At 37.0% G+C, this 17722-nt stretch overlaps 3 protein-coding genes across 4 annotated transcripts; 1 reads left to right on the top strand and 2 right to left on the bottom strand.

Moving 5' to 3' along the window:
• Positions 1-2471: 2471 nt before the first annotated feature.
• Positions 2472-12825, top strand: LOC124404589. Of its 2 annotated transcripts, XM_046878855.1 has the most exons (7): positions 2472-2809; positions 3269-3381; positions 5341-5580; positions 6621-6874; positions 7067-7238; positions 7648-7889; positions 8305-12825. In XM_046878855.1, exons 1-7 carry the CDS (start codon positions 2725-2727, stop codon positions 12053-12055), a joined length of 4857 nt encoding a protein of 1618 aa, XP_046734811.1. In that variant the 5' UTR covers positions 2472-2724; the 3' UTR covers positions 12056-12825. The 2 variants fall into 2 exon arrangements, with proteins under 2 accessions (XP_046734811.1, XP_046734812.1); XM_046878856.1 differs by lacking the exons at positions 2472-2809; positions 3269-3381 and adding an exon at positions 3801-4571.
• A 1079-nt stretch (positions 12826-13904) lies between these two features.
• On the bottom strand, positions 13905-14569 carry LOC124404309 (mitochondrial translation release factor in rescue). Its single transcript, XM_046878342.1, has one exon. It carries the CDS (start codon positions 14567-14569, stop codon positions 14021-14023), a length of 549 nt encoding a protein of 182 aa, XP_046734298.1. The 3' UTR covers positions 13905-14020.
• On the bottom strand, positions 14562-15053 carry LOC124404310 (MIEF1 upstream open reading frame protein). Its single transcript, XM_046878343.1, has 2 exons — positions 14718-15053; positions 14562-14634 (listed from the first exon to the last, which is right to left on the bottom strand). Exons 1-2 carry the CDS (start codon positions 14871-14873, stop codon positions 14596-14598), a joined length of 195 nt encoding a protein of 64 aa, XP_046734299.1. The 5' UTR covers positions 14874-15053; the 3' UTR covers positions 14562-14595.
• Positions 15054-17722: the final 2669 nt, after the last annotated feature.

Here is a 17722-nt window from a genome sequence, read left to right as displayed (position 1 = left end):
TAAGTGTGATTATTTTTCATAGACTTTGTGTGCGACAGATCGAGTCCGCAAACGTGTTCTTCTTCGTTTCCCAGTGGATATCTCCGACCTGCAAATGTCAAAGGTCAATCTTTAATGGATGGCGCCTTCAAAGTGTGGTTATATATGTATATATGTATACAGATCACTGGGTCAAACTCTGTCGGCAAATAAGAGTACATAGAACGTTGACTGAGGATATATCTTCACTATCCTTAGTTAATGCATAGATTAACAACGTCGGGCTGATTGATTCAAAATTGAATGTGAATTTAGTTAATATACATACAGGTCCACTTCAACTCCGGCTAACTTCAGATGGCCAACTTTCATTTGATAGCGCCACCCTTATTTGCACCATAAAATAGGCTCACTTTTTATAATCCTAAGTTATCCTTTATTGCTCTATACACTCTATAATTTCGATGTTGACGTATTATCTCCAAACATCGAAGCCCATGTATCTCAAACACGAAAAAGGGCTCAACAGTCCCATTTTATACACAATTCTGAACAAAAATGGTCCAATGAATTTTCATTTGACAACGAAATAAAGAAATGTTGAATTCTACAAATTTTTCACAAGAAATTGTTGTCGTACAAAATAGTAAATATGCATAGTTTCTAATAAAAACTTGCATGTTTTCATGAAAATCTGTATCTTTTCAGTAAATAAATCTACAAGATACTACAATTCTTCAAAAACCATTAACCACTCTTTACAAAAAACTATGCATATTTACTATTTTGTACGAAAAAATACAAAATATTTCAATTTTCGTAAAGATTCGTAGTAGTAAAAATTTTCACCAGAGTAATGTTTACTAAACCTCCTGATCTGGAATGTTTGAATCTGTGAAATATTTGTAGCAAAAGAGCTACACGGAAAGTTGAACGATTTCTCTTCCCGCGTTTTTTGCTACCAAAATCAAGCTTGCACGCTACGTTTGCATTTGCGGACGTAAAGTTGCCATCCGGTATCCAGTTGAATACACAGAATACAGATCAGTGGACATTTCACATTCCGCACAAGGAGAGTGCCGAAATGAAACAACGGAAAAATGGATGTTAATCAAATATACGCGCGTTCATCGTCTATATTCACTTGAATATATTGAATCTTTTAGCTGAGTGCTGAGAGTAATTCTATGTCGACCGCAGCGCGAGCGGGTGTTGCCCTTCTTGGTCAGTTTGTGTTTGCCGTTTTCGGTTTCCTTATTGGGGTCCAGTCGACCCCAACACCTAATTGGGGTCTAGTTGACTTCAATACCGACTTTAACGTACTTCAAGTCAGCGATCTTGAATCATGGTTGTGCAAGTAAAATCTAAATGATGAAAAAATTTGGGGTCTCCACCAAGGGTTGGGGGGGGGGGGGGGGGGGGACAGCCCCCCTCCCACTTAGGAATATTCTTTTTTCATCATCATTATCATTATCGTCATCGTCATCATTATCATATTCTACCGTGTAAGTATTCTATCATTTTTCCCGCATTCAGCGGGAATAAAGTGGAATTTTTTCCGGCAAATGAGGGTAAAAAGTTGAGCGGGAAAAATATGCCACTTTCGTCCCACTTTTCAGGTCAAAAAAGTTAACTTCATGGTTGATGTCGGGAATAAAATATTTTTTAATGGGCCAGCCTAAGAACTTTTCGTTCCGAGACGCTTTGAAATCATAAAACATTAACAAATTGAATCAGGAAGTTGATAATAGAATGCATTGACCATGTGGTAGTTGAACATGGTGGAAGTACGTAATAATACTTCACCGTCAGTTTACGTTGACCTCACCCAGTTATTGGTCAAATTAAGATAACGAAAATCTCACATCATAAATCGTATCCGATTTCAATGTTGGCTGGATAAGACGACGTACACGTGCATTCGTGCAAAGTATTTATATAATGTGGAGTACTCTGTTCACAATAGAGTTACTTAATTCAGGTGAATCAATATTTTGGTCGTACTTCTTTCCCACTATTCATTTAGAAAAATTTGTGGTCCATAAACGGTTTACTACCATCTTCAACAGTATTTTTTTTTTTCAATTACATACTTTAAAATTTTTAAGAAATGTTTTAACATTTTTTGCCCACACGGCAGCTCTGATTGTACAAGTTTTATCGTATACTCAATATGCTCAAAGTTTATTCGACTCTTTCAAGATCGAGTAACATAATTTTTTTTTTTTTTTTTCAGTAGATACGGGTTTGAAACTCTTGGCGCCAACAGAATATATTTTTCAATTCGTACATATTCACTAGGCATTGAGCCCGCTGATTGGTTATAGAAATGATTCTGATTGGCTGAACCGTAGTAAAAATAGTAGGAATAGAAAAACTTAAAGCTACAAAATATACTAGTCAACTCGTCGTTGGCAATGCCGAAATCCCTAACTAGGGTAATATCTTGTTTTCAGGTTATCAGCACCGTTTCTCAGAAGGCGAATGTTTTTGAGACTGAAAGTACACAGCAAGCTGTTGCGAAGGAAAACTTTCATCTACGGTACCGAGAAAAATATGCATTGAATAATCATCCAGTAAAAGTCACATCAACGTTGGTTTATCAATGAAGTGATGCCCAGCCCCCCCGTAAATTCGGTTAGTGATATGTGAGATCACAGTGAGAATGGGAAGTGTTTTAACGGTAAAAACGTTTAGCGAGAAGGAAATATTCGTGTCGCGGGTCGCGCGGGGGATCGCATAGGAATGGTATCGCCGTCCAAGGCCCAGCAGCAGCAGCAGCAGCAGCAGCCACAAGAAAACAGGTCGAGGGAGACGGATAGACGTTCCCGTACGTTGAATAAACAAAGCATAATAATCACGTTGCGTAAATTATATTAATACATGAATGAAGTATGCGCTCGATGTAATATTCAATTCCGTGTAAACAAGCGTTCGCTCTCTCTCTCTCTTTTTTTGTCTTGTATTATTTGTTATTGTTTCACGCTAAAACCGTAGAATTCCAATCGATGCAGAATCTGTCTTGCTGTATGTGATAAAACAATGTACATACACGGTATTTACATAATAAGTTCATTCAACAACTATCGAATTCTTGAAACAATACGTATTTATTTATATCACGGTCTGCTTACGACGGTTTACATAGTCTTTGCATTCACCGTTGATGCTCATTCGGTAAAATATCAAATTATAGGTTATATAAATGAAAACAGTTGGCGTTTATATGCAACTGAAACGGGAACTCCCAGATTTCAGCTCAATTGTGAATATATCGTTCTTTTTATAGATGTTCGTATTCAGAAAGGACCCAAACCCTTGGAGAAAAATACCTTCTATTTGGATATAAAAAATCATGTCCTGTCACATAAGCTAGAAGCTAAAATAAAGGATCTTGGTGGGGTGAGTACGAGTTTATTGTTCAGCAAAGCATTTTCTGAAATCAACCATTTCGTCTCTTTTGCTCATTTATTGCATTCACTTTTCATGAAAGTTCGCGACAAGCTCTCCGTCTGACTTATTATTTCAACACATTTCGGCCAGACAACCTCTCATTGTCAGTTCTTCCCGCCATTTCTTCAACCGACGAGCCATAGTTCCTTCGGCATAACTTCCGGTCGTTTGACTTGATTATATGTGCAGCCAACGTCTGCTTACAGGATTTTAATATTACGAGACTATTTGTGTCGGAGAAAAATGTAAATCCGACCCCCGGCGATTCTCCACGAACTAGAGTTCGAGTTTGTATACCTTCGTTCAAAATTCTCTTCCGCGCTTGTTATTCTCTACAGTTTTGACGGACGCACTGTATCGCGGCCGGTTCGCTCGTTTCTCGCTGCATAAGCTGTTGGCTGGTCGAGTTGTTACCAAGCTGCGCGGGGCTCCGCCCTAAATTCCGCGTCTCTAAAAGCCGGGGGGTCTTTTTTAAAGAGTTAGAAGGACGCTACGAGTCACAGGAAAGATCGAACGATTCGTAAATTGAATTTCGAATGTTTACAGACGTTTGAAACGTGAAACAAAACAGAGTGAGAGAAGAGGAGGATAAAAAAAACAAAACACACCACCAACCGAAAAACGGTGTGTCTATAGGTGAAAAATATAGAACGCCGAGCGCCATCTTGAGGCTGTTTTCGAAAGTTTTAAAGTGGTGCGATCTTTTTCAAAAGTTTGATATTAAAATGTGCAAGGAAAATAATGCTACGATAGCTATACGAACCCTGAAATTCATTTGATATTTTTTTCGGAAACATTTACAGAGTTTAATATGCGAATATGGGGCGCAAAGCGCCGCCTCTAGGCACTAGCGGCAAGCTGTTAACGACGATTGGCCATTTTGTGCCTGACAGGTTTGGATCCGCGATCCCGAGTCTCCGCTTTATTCCCTCGATTTTTATCGTTCAAACAAAATTACCACCGTGTTTAGCGTCGTATTTGAAACGACGCAACACTGCTGATGCGATTTGCCCTTGATTTGCGAACCGCAATTCATTCGAACGCGATATAATCTTACTCACGAGTGTTTGTGAAAATGTTAGTGTTTCGGGGGATTGCTTGACAGCAGCAGGCCGCTAGGGCCAGTGACTCTGCCTCTTGTAAGTGTGTTACGGAGTTTATAACTCCCTTATTCTAATTTTAGACACTTTCAAGCCTTGTCAGGGCTTCGCATTTTTTATTCAATATTCAATCACCTCATACGCGTGTCAAATATTCCTTGTATTTATCGCCGGAAGAAATTTTAAATTCCTTACAACAATGGGAGAGCTCTCATTGTTGTCCAACCAGGAATGTGTTTACTTTACTTTATTTCTCGTCTCTGCTCTTTTTCATTTTCGGTCTTTTTCCAATTCTCGTGCCATCTCCTCCCGGCCCCGTAAATTATGAATATCTAAAACAATATATTTCCACTTTACTAAAAGAATTATCTTAAATCCACAGACAATTTTTCAACACTGCTAGCTCTACAACATGATCAAACACAACTCATTATGTTATTCCTTTATAGCAGGTGCTTATTGTTAACAGACTTGCATTTTGCAGTTCACTTAATATGTATGGTCATATTATTTACGTATAACATGTCAGTAATCCTGCTGACATTTATGTTTTGGCAGTTTTCCTATTTCACTTTCTGTTGATGCTTTGTCAGCACCGTATCTTGCCAATAATTATCACCACTACTTGAAGCGAAAAAACAAATATCTCTTGAAGTCAAATATATTATCAACGAGTGTATATGTGTTGGTAGAGTAGATTACATGGTGCCCCATATATATGTATAATTCTTTTTTATCAATTGTACTTTAAAACGTGTGCCAAACTTTTTATTATTCTTTCTAATCATTTTATTTTGTCTTGTTACAGAGAATTGAACTGTTTTTTGGGAAGAGCGTTACACTTGTAGTTAGCGATCGAGCAGACAAATCGGGACAGACAAGCGGAGATAAAGTTAAATGGGGCTGGGCCAGCGGAGGGAGCGGGGGTCTCCCCTCGCTGCGGAGCGTAGAAGTCCCAACACCGATACCAACTCCCCCAACTCCGTCGCCAGCTGCTGAATCCCCACTTGCTAATTCAACTAATTTACGAGGCATCACCTCAAGACCTGTAAGTTTATGCAGTAAGATCGCATCGTTAGGCAACATTTGCCGCAGATGACATGCATTGACATTAAAAATAAAACCAGATTATTCTGCAAATCTTTTGCAGTATCATTAGAAGTAATTAAGTTGGCTTTTTTTTATCCTGGAAAGTGTATCGGCAAGTTAATTTTTAAGATCTTCACTACTACTACTCAATTGTCCCAAATCATTTGATACAGAAATTTATTCAAGCAATATTTCCTATGTCGTAAAGTATTTAAAAATTAACTGTTAGTTAATTAAAGTGCTGAAAATGAAAATATAAAATAACTTTGGTAATACGAAATTATCTGAAATAATATGTATAAAAATTTCGTTATGTCTGAACTAAACATGATGTTTATTCTCAATCAAAATTGGCTGACGCTAAATGTCTCCTTTTATGAGGCATAAATTTGTATGTAATGAATTGTATCAAGTTTCAAATTTTTCAACAATTTTATAATATTTGTTCTACAAATTATTCATACATTTGTCTCTGAGCATCGACACGACTTTAAAAATTTTACCAAATAATGTACCTTGTGCATCACTCTGATTACTTGTGGTTTCAATTATTAAATCATAACAGTCTTCATGACTCTGAATTGTATTCATGTCACTTAACGGGTTAGAAAATTGCGCCGCTGGAATTATGCCGCTTGAAACATTTTAATCGATGAATTGTATTAATACCATTTGCAGCGTGTTGCCAATGCATAGTTTTCTGTATTTATAGATGTCTGGTTACATATGATATTTTATTACGTATTTACTTACTGTTGTATTGGTCACTCTGTATTACTTCAGCGTGAGGAGTACTATTCGTATGTGACAAGTTGAACTTTACAAGACGCATAGCAATTAGATATTTCGTCTCAGTCATGGAAACAATTGTACCATTCAGAATCTAATGGTTATTTCGTAACATATGGATCCATTACTCAAGCGAAATGTCATTGGGTGAATGAGATGATGTTAAGTCTACCTTTATAATAGCAGAGGTGTTTAATTCATCTTCAACAGAAATCTCGAGCGGATGCAATGTTGGAGCGTGCCTTGACGCAACCACAACAGTATTCCGTGGACCCGTTGAAGAACGCTCAGAACTGGGGAATCCCAATCTGGCCGACAAGTAAATTGCAGATCTGGTTGGACAAGATCTATGCATCTCTTAAAGGCACACACAACTTGAAACAGATTCAACAACCCAGTGTAAGCAAGGATACAAAAGTCAAGCAATTGAAGGCGCCTTATATAAAGTTTGAATCCTTCCAAAGGTAATAATTTTTTTCACAAAGTAAGGACAATGATTGGCATTATTTCTCGACTAGAATTTGTCTTTATTGCAACAACGAATAACTGTTGAAATACCAATTTGTAATTGATTTTAAATGAATCTCACTTAACTAAAATATAAAATTTTAGATTTTTTAAATATCCTCCTAATTAATATTCCATCTTTATTGCAGAGACACTAGACCTATATTTTTGGAATTATCCGCTTGGCCACAGCTGAATTTTGAAGGTGAACCTGGCACTTGTCCGTTTGACACTAAACAGCGTGAAAAGAAAGAGATTACAGTAAGCAGCAAAGATATTAAGGAGAACAAAAAGGTCTCAATTCTCAACCAGCAAGATAAAGTGAGTGCAAGATTAATTAGAAATTGACTTCATTGTTAAAGAAAAATAGAATTGTGTCGTTTGCAAAAAGAACGTCTAGGGAAAAGGTGTAACTAAGTATTTCATGCCTGCAATACAAATTATGGAGTGTTATTCCATCATGACCCTGTATAAAGCAGTTTTTCACTCACCAGAACGGAGCTACAAGGGCCAGATCGTTTAGTCTGTTGATTTCCATTCTTTCTAATCAGATTTATGATACCTAAAAAGTATTCAGTGTATGAAATCAAACGCTGTTTACACCCATTTCTATAAAGAAGGGATAATCTAACATACTTTAGTGTTACGCTAACCACACCTGTTGATTGTTTATTAAGATCGTTTTGTCTATTATATGGGTATCTTATATTTTCAATTTTTCATGACGCAGGATAAGGACATGACTCGTAGGCCTCGTGGTGGGGCAACACGGACTCGGAGAACGGAACAATTGGTTGCTGGCTACTGTGAAATATGTCGAATCGACTATAGAGATTTAAAGAAGCATGTGCGCAGTGATCAGCACCTAAACTTTGTTCGAAATGATGACAATTTCTTGTCTTTGGATACCTTGATTAATGCAGGAGCCAGTGTCGAAGCCTTTCTCAAATTCAACAGGTCGAAAGACATTGGGTGAGTGTTTTTTCTGAATACTAAATATTGACAAATCAGTGTTGTTGACACTTAACCATGACGTTTAAAGCGTTAATTACGCTAAGATGCATACAAGTTTTTTAAAGTTATTTTTATTTGCAAATATAGAAGCTCCAAGGTCGACTTTGTGGTATTTTGTATGAAAAACCTAACACTCGCATTATTATCTTGTTCAATTTTGAATCTCAATCACAGTATTGGAGCACTGTCTTCACAATCAAGTATTGGAACAGCCATTACAGATTTCCGAAGAATACCGCTGCAATAAAAAGAACTCAATTCTCAATGACAACAACGGTATATTTTTGCAATCTTTAAGTTGCTCATGATAGCCCTCATCTATACTGCTATGGAGGATGAAAGAAAGTTTATATTTTGTTAATTTCCACTACAGCAAGGATTGCAGCTTGTTTCCAAACGTCAGCCGCAGCCTTCGGAGTGTCGTGTTACCGGAAGAAAAGGTAGACAAGACATCGAAACCTGAATTGGATAATTACAACACGAGCAATATCGATATGGTGCAATGCAATGGTGCGCGAAGAAGTCTTGATTTAAAATTAAATCCATCCCACAATCTGAGGACTCGAGCTAAGCATGAAAGTGGTCATTTGTTACGGTCGAAAGGTAGCCCCTGGCATGAGGTGGATAAGAGTGACAAGTTTTATGATAAGTTTGAGGGTTTCACTATAAAAAAACGTGCGAAAGGTACCATTTGGATCGAGGAAGATGATCCGGATGATAAATGTGTCGACGAAGATGCTTTTAAGGTAAATAAAAGTCAGGAGTATAACAAAACAGGTTCTATTGATAATGGTAATGATGTTGACAGTAAGGTAAAACAGGACAGCCAGAATATAAACGGTGGACAAACAGACAACGAACACAATTTAAATTTTAAGGAAATAAAGTGCGAACTGAATCAGGTTTATGAGTTGAACTGTTTGACGGATTGTGAGGTACCCGATAGGAGGAAAAGATGCACAAACACAGAGGATAGCAGGATTCCTGAAGAAGGTGGGGTTGTTGATTCGACCAAGCCAGAGGTTCGTGTTAATGGACAAGATGCCAAGATCGAAGATAAACAATTGAAAGCTAATAAAAATATTTATTCTAAAGAGACAACGGACAGTATTCACCGGTGTTCAAAATCCTACAAGAATTCGATAACGTCTGAAAAGTGTCCTAATGACCTTAACAGACTCAACGGCAGCTCGAATGATAATCCGAATGAAGTACAAAATGATGTTAAGGATTCCAAAGCTCCGAGTTTGGTGGAGAAAGATATTAAGGATGAAAATACGAGGGTTGTCAAGCCTAGTAGAAGAGGAGGTCGAATGTCCAGAGGCCGTAATCGACTCTCTGTTGAGGAACGATTGATTGAAGATAATCGGGCGTATTACAAAGTAGAAGTTCTAGGAAATAAATTGAGATCCAGTACAATTCCAAATTCGCAAGGGGTAATACCGGTGAAGGAGGCTGCTGAAGATTTGAAGAAAGATGACGCTCCTTCGAGTGAAAAACCTGTTGTTGTTCGTTTCAAACGTGTCAGAAAGTCAGAACTTTCCTTGCTTAGTGATGAAGCTGAGTCTTTTATGTTTGGTGAACCAAAACGCGATGAATCTAGTGACTGCAGTGAAAGCGAACAGCAAAGTAGCACTTTGCCGAACGATACAGAAAGCGAACGGGACTTGACGTCAAATTCCTTTGCTTTAAATTCTACAGTGAACTCTAGTTCTTCAGTTTGTGAGGATACAATTGAAGAAGATTCTCAAGACTCGGTGTCTCTCGGACGAGCAAGAAAAAGACGACGTACGCAGGCAGAAGCCTTGATAAAAGACAATGAAGATTACTACAAATTTCAAACACCCGGCAGCAGGTTGAGGTATCAAGCACCAATAACAGGTGTGAAAGAATCTGACACATTGCCAGATTGCGAGGAGAATAATAAATTAGATACAGCGAATACGAAAACAGTGGAAGTTACCGAACCTACTTTTTCATCCAAGCCTTCACCGGAAGTCGAGAAGCTTCAATTTTCGTTTGAAGCTGTACCAAAATCCGAGCCGTGGTATCAAACTTACCAACGTCAAGACGAAGGGGCTGAATTCTGGCATTGTTTCAGTGAAGGTGATAGCCAGAAACCGTTTTTATTACCTTATGAGATTGAAAATTTTCATGAAACACTGTTGAGAGGTTGCAACAAGTCTGAGAATAATCGGAGGAGGGGTCGTGGCCGAGGCGGCGGCAGTGTGAGTAGATTACCTAGGAAAAGTCCAAGATGTCATGCGTCGACTTTGGCCATTATGTCAACCATTATTAGGAAAAGAGAGCAATTTCAACCACCGAGTTTGAGTATTATTGAGGAAGAAATACATTCGAACAGATCGCGAACAAACACCCCTAAATCAGAGGCGAAATCTGATGTGAAGTCTGAAATTGATGAGGACCTTAAAGAAATTGCAAGAAACATAGATGACATGCTTTGTGGAAAGAATTTCATCGGTCTGGAAGACTCCTTCGATACTGAATTGAGCACTTCAATTGAATTGAATATGGTGCACCCTCAAATACCAAAAGGTCCCCCACCAAATCTATTAGAGTTACTTGACAATTGCCAAGACGTTAACTGCTTGGACAATTCGTCTTGTGCCAGTTCAGAATGTGGGGAAACAACAAACATTGAATCACCTATGAAAAGGAGAAAACGTAGAAAAAATAGAACTGGTTGGCCTGGTATTAAAATGAGGAAGAAATTACAAGCTAAACAATCGATTGATGTGGATTGTGAGTCGGAAAATGTACCTGATCATAAGACGGATAACAGGTTGTCAGAAACATTGAACGAGGATGCTGACTCGAATAGATTACATCGCGATTCAGATCCAAGAATAGCAGCATCTAATGGTGATTGTCGAATCCATCCTGAAGTTGTGTCTGAGAATGAAACTGCCAACGATTTGATAGATCGAATACAGGGTGGTAGAAAAAGTACAGATACTTGCACTTCGAGCATATCTTACAGTTACTTGAAAGATGAGAACTCGTCTAAGAGGCATAGGAGTAGAGAGGATGTGGGGAAATGTTTGCCAAAAAATTTCGGGAACTTTGATAATTTAATGAAAAGTGAACGAAATTCGGATAAAAATGATACGAGTGTTTCAAAATCAAACAGAGAGTTATCTGATAAAGATTGTGAAAGTCATGAAAATTCCCACAAGTGTACTACAGGACAAACTAACATCTCCAAGAGACAATCTAACTCAAACTCCATGTCGCGCAAAGTTCGACGTAGAAGTACATCTACATCTGAATTTCAAGAGGCTAGCGTTGAGAACGAAGTTCACGATGAGGTGTACAGGAAAGATTGTCATCCTGTTGGAGCGTCGAGAAAACAATCCAGCTGTAACAATGTTTCCAAACGACATCAAAACGAAGATGTGCATCCAGTAACATGTAATTCCGACATTGAGGAGGAAAACCGGCTCAGCAGTTCTTGTCGAAAAGATACTAATTTGGTGATAGGATCGAGAACGCCGCCAATCAACAATACTTTGTTAAAAAGGCAAAGGCTGAGTAAAGATATGTCCAGCGACACGCTGAGTTCTGAGATGAAACACAGAGAAGAAAGTTCGGAAATTCTCGACTTTAAAGGAACTACGTCAATTGCTGTGCTCCAAAAACAGTCAAACTCAAATTCTGTATCTACAAAAAGGCAACGAGAGGAAACGAGCTCTTCGGAGATCCACCATTCTGATTTCGAGGATGAGAATTCATGTAAAAAAGACACTAATCTGAATATAACGTCTAGAAAACAGCAGAATTCCAGAAAACGTCAACGGAGACAGACGTTATCGTCTGAAGCACGAGATTCGGACATTGAATTCACATTTTCGGTATCGCAAAGAGTTAGCCCTGTTGTGTCTTCGGTTGAGTTGGAGAATCGGCGATCAAGTATAGAATTCCAACCCGTTGTTAGGATGACAAAAATCGATGATCAGGTTGATATGGACAATGGTGTTTTATCGGTAACAGTTGCGAGCAACCGAAGGTTAAGAAGTTCTGCTTCACCTAGATCTAATATTCAGCCACCAAAATGGTATAGAAATACTAGAGGAAAGTTTTGTCGGTGGATAAAGGACAGTTGAAAAACTTTGATAAATTTTGCACCTTGTATTAAATATATTAATTTTGAGAACGCTATCGAAGTTTGAATATTTAATGCGAGCGGTGCATTGCGTGTATAAAAGAAGGTACTTGTGTATGTAGTGTAGTATTTAACACAGTTAATGAAGTAGATATTTAGTAATATTATAATTATGTATAATTATTATTATGATTAATATTAACGTATTATTGAAATATTATTATAATGATTACCGTCGTTTTTTGGTGGCTTAGCTGCCAAGAGCCACTGTGTTGTACATTCTTTAGATGTCGTCTTGGTGTACTCTAAGAAAATCATTGGTTTTGTAGTAAGATACTTTTTATAGTTTACTACGTACCCTCTAAACAAGCGTATTTTTGAATAATTTAAAAAAAGTCTGCCATTTTTACTGAAATACTGAGTCTTCGTTTTTAAGTTCTGATTTAACGTTACAAAGGTATAATAATTCAACCTGATACACACGTGCATACATACATACTGAAATATAGTCATAATCATTTATGGATATAACTAGCGAAATATTTCTTCAGAGCACACAAGACTCCATGCATAGCTTTATAATAGTATAACCATTTTCCGTTATTCTGCATACCAATAACATTGTAATATTATCTATTTTAAACTCTGATGAGAAAGTATCCCCTGCAAAAAAAAAATCTTGTTCATTTCAAATTTGAAAAAATGTTGTAATTCTTACGTGAATTCCAAAAGGGTTACGATTATTAAAACTTACGAATTTTCCATACAGAAGACTGTCTTGTAATTATAACGTCCTTCTATCTCTTACATATATTCTTTTTCTTTTTTACTCTTACGTAAATCTCACTCACAACGGGCTTCCATTAGTCTTTAAACTTAGTACTAGACGTAAAGAAGGTATAATCTTGTGATTTTTTTTAAAATAGAATTTTCTTTGGCTTAGTATCAGTCAAATTTCATCCAGTTATAGGCCAGGAAACGCATATCTAACAATGCGTTCATAAAATTGCTACTTCCGTGCCATACGAATAAAGAAATTGAAATGAAACTTATTAATTTTTATTCGTAATCGAATAAGCATTGCGCCATCATAGCATAAGCTTTCCACTAAACTCACTGCAAAAGTGAATGTGGTTTTTTTGTTCCTTCAAAATTCTCAGAATATTTGCAAATAAATAATATCACTTAACGTCTGCGTTCTAACTGTAAAATTTAAAAAGTTGATGGTATTTCCTCTTATGTCAAAAATTACGAAATAATCTTTTAAAGCCGAATAATCAACTCTGCAATAAAAGCTAGAAATTTGGAGAAATTTCAAATTTATCTCTTATTGCTGCCCTGAAAACTAATCAAAGTTTCAGCTTTAGTATGATTATGCTAATTTTATAGTGAATTATTGAAATTACTCTTGTCAATAATGTATTATTTTTTGTAACTGTTATGCTACTTCGTCACTACTTTCTAACTAAAAATGAGTGCAAGTTTTTTTTAATTATTCTTGTATTTCATATCGTTTTGGTTGTGTTTTAAATACCTCAATATCTACATAGACAATAGCGATATACATGTACACATGGTAAGTAAAGCATATGAAATTTGTTTTTACTCTTTTCGATACTCAGTTTTTTTTTTTTTTTTATTTCAGGTTCTACACTGCTCACAACAGCATTAGTTCAAAATGCATAATCACCAGTCTAAGTTAGTTGGAAACTCGTAAGTGAATTACATACGACACATTATTTCTTTTTCCATAACGTTTATTATTTCATTCCGTACATGTATAGTATCTCGAATTGCTATGAAATTCACAAAAAGTCACGATTCGTGATGTGGAGCAAGCTAGGAAGTGAGCTACAATATTGATGTTGAATTTGCACTTTGCTAAACATATTATTATGACTAATTTTTCTACCCATTGTTTTTATTCAACATATGAACGTTAAATTTGCTTAACAAGTTGCTGTTACTAATCGAGACCTTCGCGTTCTTTGAAAGCTGCTTTTAATTCATCGAGCTTCCTTTTCTTCCTGGCTTGCGCTGTGGATTTCTTGGCTTGTATGGCTTTTATTTGTTCCTCTATCGAGTTTTTCCCATTCATCAAGGTATCCAACTTCATGGTCAACAATTCGAAAGCGGTTTTCTTGTTCTCCCAAACACTTCTAGACTGGTGACACTTTACGACTAGCCCAGTCGGTTTGTGCTTCATTAGCACCGCGTTGTTTGTTTTATTGGTTGCCTGACCCCCCGGGCCGCTACCTCTCACAAATTGTATTTCGATGTCAGCTTCGTCTATCTTTGGAACGTTGGTGTAATCTAAATGCTTTTTTATAGACATTGAGCGAGTTATCAAGCATAACTGTGACTTGTTTCTGGAAACTTGAAGCAATCCTATTTCTGTTCTACATCTTTCTGGAGTTTGATTTTTGCAAAAGTTTCTTCCTAAAAGTGATAATTTTAAATGACTATTGGGTAAACTCTGCAAGACTTGCAAATATCTCATAGTTTTCAGAAACATGGTTGTGCAAAAGAATTCAATAACGTTTAAATCACTCTCTTGTCTTTCAGCAACTGCAATCCTTTCTGAAATGAAAAAAAGGGCTGTAATATCGAACGTACATAAGTTATGTGAATTTAAAAATGCAAAAACCATGCCCAACAGTTACCTGTAGTTGAAATTCGATATCTTTTTGATCCGACAAATCTTTGCTTCTTCGAAAATTTCCCTTTATTTTTCTTTTGAACAATTCTTGATCGGTGTATTGCAAGTTTTGTCCGTACCTGAGCAAGTCTTTATACAATCGCAGAACTTTTACTCTCATTCTGACGATTTCGTTCAGAAGTTTACTTTTAGCTTATTGCTAACCACAAGTGGTTTCAAATTATCGTTTGCAGTAATTTAACCACGAGTACATGGGATATTCTTTTTAAAACTTCATCGTGTGAGGTTAGCTTAGGTAAAGTGAGGTTAGGAACATTTTACGAAGCTGTTGAATCTACGATTTGAAAAAAATGGTTCCTACGTTGCCGACAAGCAATTGGTATGTTCCTTGTCATACCATACGACAATTAATCACAGTTATCGACAGTTTCCGTCTTTATCAACGGTCATATCGGTAATGCAGGATTCCGTAGACGTAAAGAATGAACGTATAGAACCAAATTCGTAATCGAATGAAGATGTTTAGAAGCAAGTTCTTGCTTTTATGAAATACTTTTTGAATGTACATACTTATCAGTGCTTATCAATGCGTTAAAATTAAACAACTTTTTAACCGTACTCTATGATCAAGGTGTGGAAAGATTCATATCATACTTTTCTGTTCTCTACAATGCAAGGATAAGCAAATTTTGAGAGCCGCATGCATGTACTGACGAAATACTATACATTCACGCAGGAATTTGCTCTTGTTCTTTAGGAGATAGGAGGGAGGAGGAAACAATAGTAACATGATTCCGTAGCCTGGTTGTGTGCAGTTAAGCGGTGCACTTAAGTAAAGTGAAATCTTACCAAGGCTGCAGCAAGCCGCCTCGAACACCGTCGCAGCTGACTAATGAGGAAGAATCATTTCCCTTCATTTCATTTTCAACAAGTGTGAACCGCGCTGAAGCCTACGTGTTATCGTTATACCAGATTAATCTGGTATTTGCGCTGTTCCTTACCTTGTCAATTTTAATTTCAACAACTCCCAGTGGGGTTTATTTTTATCATCTTCATCAATTCTTCTCTCTTCATTGCTCGTTTTGTGCTGACCTGGGAATAACTGGTTTCTAAATTAAACTCTCATATATTTATGTAATTCTTAAAGGTCAATTCAACATCGTCGCAAAAACTAGTTTTTTTAGCAGCTTTTATAAGCAGCAGTTATTAATATACTCAAATTATCAGCCGCAGCAAGTCCAATGTTGAATTTTAAAATCCCAGCGAGATCGTGTCAATGTTTTAAAAATATTTTTGAAATCCTACAAAAAAAAAAGGACTTTTATGAAATATTTCCTTCACAGTATTTTGCGACATCAAACATTCTACCAAAAATAATACGCTTGACGTGTAATTCGTACTTAACGACATTTGAAGTTTATTATCTGAACACAGATTGCGTAACTTTATTTCTCACATTCCCAAAACTTTGCAAGTCGCTGATAGGAGAAAGACTTTTTCCGGTGCAGGTGACTGCTAAATTAATCAAAGCACTGCAGATTTTTGTTTTCTCGCGCGTTTTAAGGATTAAAAATAAACTATTCGCGTGCCTGAGATAACATAACATCGTCATTCACAGTGCAGATTTTTTGTAGACTTAGACACACCTGTTCTACTTGAACGCGTCACGTTGCACTGTTTACACCGAACGTCATATGAGACGTAGTGCAACTACGATAAATCAAACTTGTGCATTCTTATATCGTATACACACATCACATAACCATCCAACTGCTACAGATGAACATTTTATTAGCTTCCGGAAACGCCTTAAGTATAATAAATGCTTGTTACCGAGAAATCGAGGAGTAGTCCTTGAATGCGTTCCGCCATAATTATAGGCTATTGCACCGTCAGGAAACCTTCGCTACCGTGCAATCCTACGAAATAATTCGGCATTCCTCTGAAGTGATTGTAATTTATACACAGCTGCAGAGTTGCCCTGAATTCTCTGACGAAGTTCAGGGCTTAGTTCGAAACGGAATGAATTGTTGTATCAACAAAAGCTGATATAACACTTGAACAGAATTCGTAATTCATTTTGTGATTTGAAGGTTCAAAATCCAACGAATCGTCGTACTCAATTGCTAAAATCTGATTTCAGATTTGTAAAGAAAATTTTCTAGATATACAAAAAATGGATATAAAACAGGTGGTAAGAATACTTACCACCATGACTAAAGGGTTAATCCAACGACGTTGATGACGTCTCACCGCAGAGTCCCGGAAAGAATACAAGATTAATCGATTCCGGTAGAGAAAGAATCCCGCACAATAACCTGTTTTGTGCCAAGGATAACCAAGGAGTGCGTGTTGTGTCTGCATTTGTATAACACGGCAACATTCCCACTTTGCAAATGACGTCGATGCTCCTGCACAACAAGAAGAATGACGCTACGTTGTGGTGTCTGGAGTACTGACAGTGTGGAATACGAATAAAAAATAAACATCGCATCATGGGTACGAATAAACGAGGAATATTTTCCTTGACAGCAATCTGTAGGATGCGTCGCGGAATTCTATAAGAGATATCAATGGTAGTGTGTATAAATTGGTTAAGGATAAGATATCTCAGGGAAGAATCTGCCATTGATTATATAGTTATATATACTTGCCAGGAAAAAGTCTGGCACGTCGAGGAAAAGCAAAGGAATTAAAGAAATAAAAATCATTACCGATGTAGAAGGACGCGCGTGATTTTGGGCAATGTCACTGAAATTGAACTGAAATTCAATTCCATATATTGACATTTTTTTAAATTTGGAGTGACCTCTTAAAATTTTTGTTTTGAGCTGTCCTTTGGAGTGGGCTCTTAAAACATCAAAAACTAACGTTTTGTCGCACGAGACTCAAAAAAAAAAAAAAAAAAAAAATAGTCGGTTTTTTTGCGCCACCCTAATACAAAAATTTTCCCGTGCGGTCCACAGCTCTGAATAGTCAAATTCATCGCACATTACGCACAATTAAATC

The sequence above is a fragment of the Diprion similis genome, chromosome 3 (genome assembly GCF_021155765.1).
Source record: "Diprion similis isolate iyDipSimi1 chromosome 3, iyDipSimi1.1, whole genome shotgun sequence".
Classification (NCBI taxonomy): Eukaryota; Metazoa; Arthropoda; class Insecta; order Hymenoptera; family Diprionidae; genus Diprion; species Diprion similis.
Note: the sequence above shows the minus strand (reverse complement) of the source record. Positions and strands in the feature narration are given on the sequence as shown.

What these genes read in the sequence shown, in the direction of transcription:
- LOC124404589 (XM_046878855.1), top strand. Translation starts at nt 2,725, where the DNA reads ATGGTATCGCCGTCCAAGGCCCAGCAGCAGCAGCAGCAGCAGCAGCCA. An exon ending in AAGTTTGAATCCTTCCAAAG is followed by an intron (nt 6,875 to 7,066) that starts GTAATAATTTTT and finishes TCTTTATTGCAG; the next exon opens with AGACACTAGACCTATATTTT. An exon ending in AACAGGTCGAAAGACATTGG is followed by an intron (nt 7,890 to 8,304) that starts GTGAGTGTTTTT and finishes TTTCCACTACAG; the next exon opens with CAAGGATTGCAGCTTGTTTC.
- LOC124404309 (XM_046878342.1), bottom strand. Translation starts at nt 14,569, where the DNA reads ATGTTTCTGAAAACTATGAGATATTTGCAAGTCTTGCAGAGTTTACCC.
- LOC124404310 (XM_046878343.1), bottom strand. Translation starts at nt 14,873, where the DNA reads ATGAGAGTAAAAGTTCTGCGATTGTATAAAGACTTGCTCAGGTACGGA. An exon ending in ATATCGAATTTCAACTACAG is followed by an intron (nt 14,635 to 14,717) that starts GTAACTGTTGGG and finishes TTTTCATTTCAG; the next exon opens with AAAGGATTGCAGTTGCTGAA.